Source organism: Capsicum annuum, chromosome 3 (assembly GCF_002878395.1).
Source record: "Capsicum annuum cultivar UCD-10X-F1 chromosome 3, UCD10Xv1.1, whole genome shotgun sequence".
In the NCBI taxonomy this organism is placed as follows: domain Eukaryota; kingdom Viridiplantae; phylum Streptophyta; class Magnoliopsida; order Solanales; family Solanaceae; genus Capsicum; species Capsicum annuum.
Genome location: NC_061113.1, coordinates 223,579,498 through 223,581,964, shown reverse-complemented (window position 1 = coordinate 223,581,964; position 2,467 = coordinate 223,579,498). Strand labels below are relative to the sequence as shown.

Here is a 2,467-nt window from a genome sequence, read left to right as displayed (position 1 = left end):
ATTATAACTTATATTCTGTCATTGAAAAATGGAATTGTGGGGACCACCTTAAGCTTTTCAAAAAAGTAAATAACGTAACTATTTCTTAGTTTGAAGGGACATTTTTCTGAAAAGTAATTTTTATTTGATTTGACAACTCACTGACTTTATTTTACCTGGTTTTTCATGTACAACGTAAGAAACTCTTACGTTTTATGTAGCTTTCTGACACAATGTAAGAATTTCTTTCGTTTTGTTAAAAGTTAATTTCGTTAGTTGATCGTTAAAAAAAATGAAAAACATAATAAATTATTACGTTTAACCTATTTTGATAAATTTTTAAATAAGTGGCCTATTTTGATCACTTTTTTACTTCCGTGGCTCATTTTGATTGCGAGTTCTTTGAAAGAGAGATACTCCCTCCGTTTCATAATAAATGAATTATTAGAATTTGACACATTATTATGGAAAAAACATTAGAGACATAAATTTAACACAACTTTTTATTTTTACCCCAGAAAAAAAATTGATCTTGTAATAACTTTTCAAAAATTAATTGATTGTTGTCAAATCATAAGGGCAAATTTAAAAAAAAATTCAATGATTCACTTATTTTAAAACACTAATAAATACTCCAACAACTCGAAACGAATAGAGTTACTTTTACTAGTTACTTTACTTACAAACAGTACCAAAACCACTTTTCATTCATTACTGGACGGACGTTTTCTCAAGTGACGTCTCTGAGCCACTGCTCTAAATTATATCCTACTCTACGACTACTATTACTAGTACTCTCTACTGTACTCAACACATACACAAAAATGATAATAATGGCACCATACGGAAATAGGACAAATGCCTTTGTTCTGTTCCCGCCATCTATTTTGAATTTAGGTAAGATTGTGTACAGTAGAATCTTACTGCACCGAGTTATCCTTGTTTGTAATTCAAATACTCCATCTGATAAGCTCCTCAGAAGAGGCTCTTGGCAGATCTTCACAACATGTACCTTTTGCCACAGAGCTATAAGATCTCTTGCAATGAAGAATAGCGCCTTGAATTCCGTCATTTTGTTCTTCCAGCAGTGAATCATCACGTCGATATAACGGCGACGACGAAGCTCCGGCAAAGGTAGACGCCGCTGACCGGCTTTTCCCTAAGTGCTTACGCACACCTCCGAACGCAGTAGCTCGTTTATCCTCTTTTCTTGGTGAGCACATTGATTGCGTCGACGGAGAAGACAATGGTGATAAGCTAACTTTGTCAGTGTACCTCTTCGAAGCTCTGGCATACAATGGCTTCATCAATTTTAAGTACTTAGGAACGTCAGCTCTTACAAATTTCTTCAACGATTCATCAACAGAAACCTCCTCATCCTTCTCGTTCTGCAGTTTGCTTCTTAAACTGTTGTCTCTGGTAAACACAGGGCTCACTGCAAAGCGCTTGCTCTCTGCTTTAAGCATCGTTTTCTCTGTTTGAATCTTCGGACTAGCCGGAGAAGAGTTGTCGATGCCAACCTTCTCCGGCCTTGTTTTCTTTAATCCCGAAAAGAAGACCCGGAACTTAGGAGCTGACTTGAGAATCGATATAGGAGATTGAGGCTTTGTGTTTGAGTCGATTGGAAATGGTTTTGGTTTGAAAAACACATCTCTAGGTGACTCTGGGTCACGGGGACTGTTGACAGGAAGTGATGATTTGGAGTTGTTGTTGTCGTCCAATTTGGGGCGTTCATTCGGGCCAGTGAAAACCAAATCAAAGTATGAATCAGCATCATCGTCGGATTCTTCATCAGTTTCGATCACCGGGTTACGTACGTAGTCTAAATCATCAATTTCAGAGACAATGTACCGGCAAGGAGTATCACGGCCGGAATTTCGCCAGAATTTGAGTAGGTTAAATGCTTCCATGGGTTTTTTATTTTATGATGAGGCCAAAATGTGAAGAAATAAAGTGAAATTTTGGGGGTGTAATGCAGCTTTAGAGTGGGATTTTTAGCTGTGAAAGCAAAGAGTTATTGTAAGGTTCTATCCTTTTTGAAAGAGGAGAGAAACTGAGGAAAAATGAAAAGCTTTGTAGGTTTCATCGTTTTATATAGGGGAAAAAGAATAGTCATCGTCACGTGAGAGGCACCGATTCACTTGAATTTCAAAAAATAGATAGGTAAATACATGAGGTGATTTAGTGTGAGATACATGAGATAAATAATTATGAGATAAAATGATACAATTATTTTATTTTATATTTGGTGTGATATGTTATTTAGTATTGAGATTATTTATTTACACCATAGTGATGTATAAAATTATCCTATATAATGATTAAATAATTAATTCCGAAATTAATTACTTTGTCATAACTTTTTCCTAATCAAACGACCCCTTAGATAATAAATATTTACTAGTCACTCCGTTTCATTTCACCCTTTTCAAACCCTAGAAGATGAAAATACACTGATTTTATTGTTGTTGTATTACGTTTCAATTGA

At 35.3% G+C, this 2,467-nt stretch overlaps 1 protein-coding gene across 1 annotated transcript; it reads right to left on the bottom strand.

Moving 5' to 3' along the window:
• Positions 1-567: 567 nt before the first annotated feature.
• Positions 568-2,038, bottom strand: LOC107866141 (probable membrane-associated kinase regulator 2). The gene has a single exon (XM_016712317.2). It carries the CDS (start codon positions 1,887-1,889, stop codon positions 930-932), a length of 960 nt encoding a protein of 319 aa, XP_016567803.2. The 5' UTR covers positions 1,890-2,038; the 3' UTR covers positions 568-929.
• Positions 2,039-2,467: the final 429 nt, after the last annotated feature.

Coding starts and splice junctions, on each gene's coding strand:
- LOC107866141 (XM_016712317.2), bottom strand. CDS start 1,889: ATGGAAGCATTTAACCTACTCAAATTCTGGCGAAATTCCGGCCGTGAT.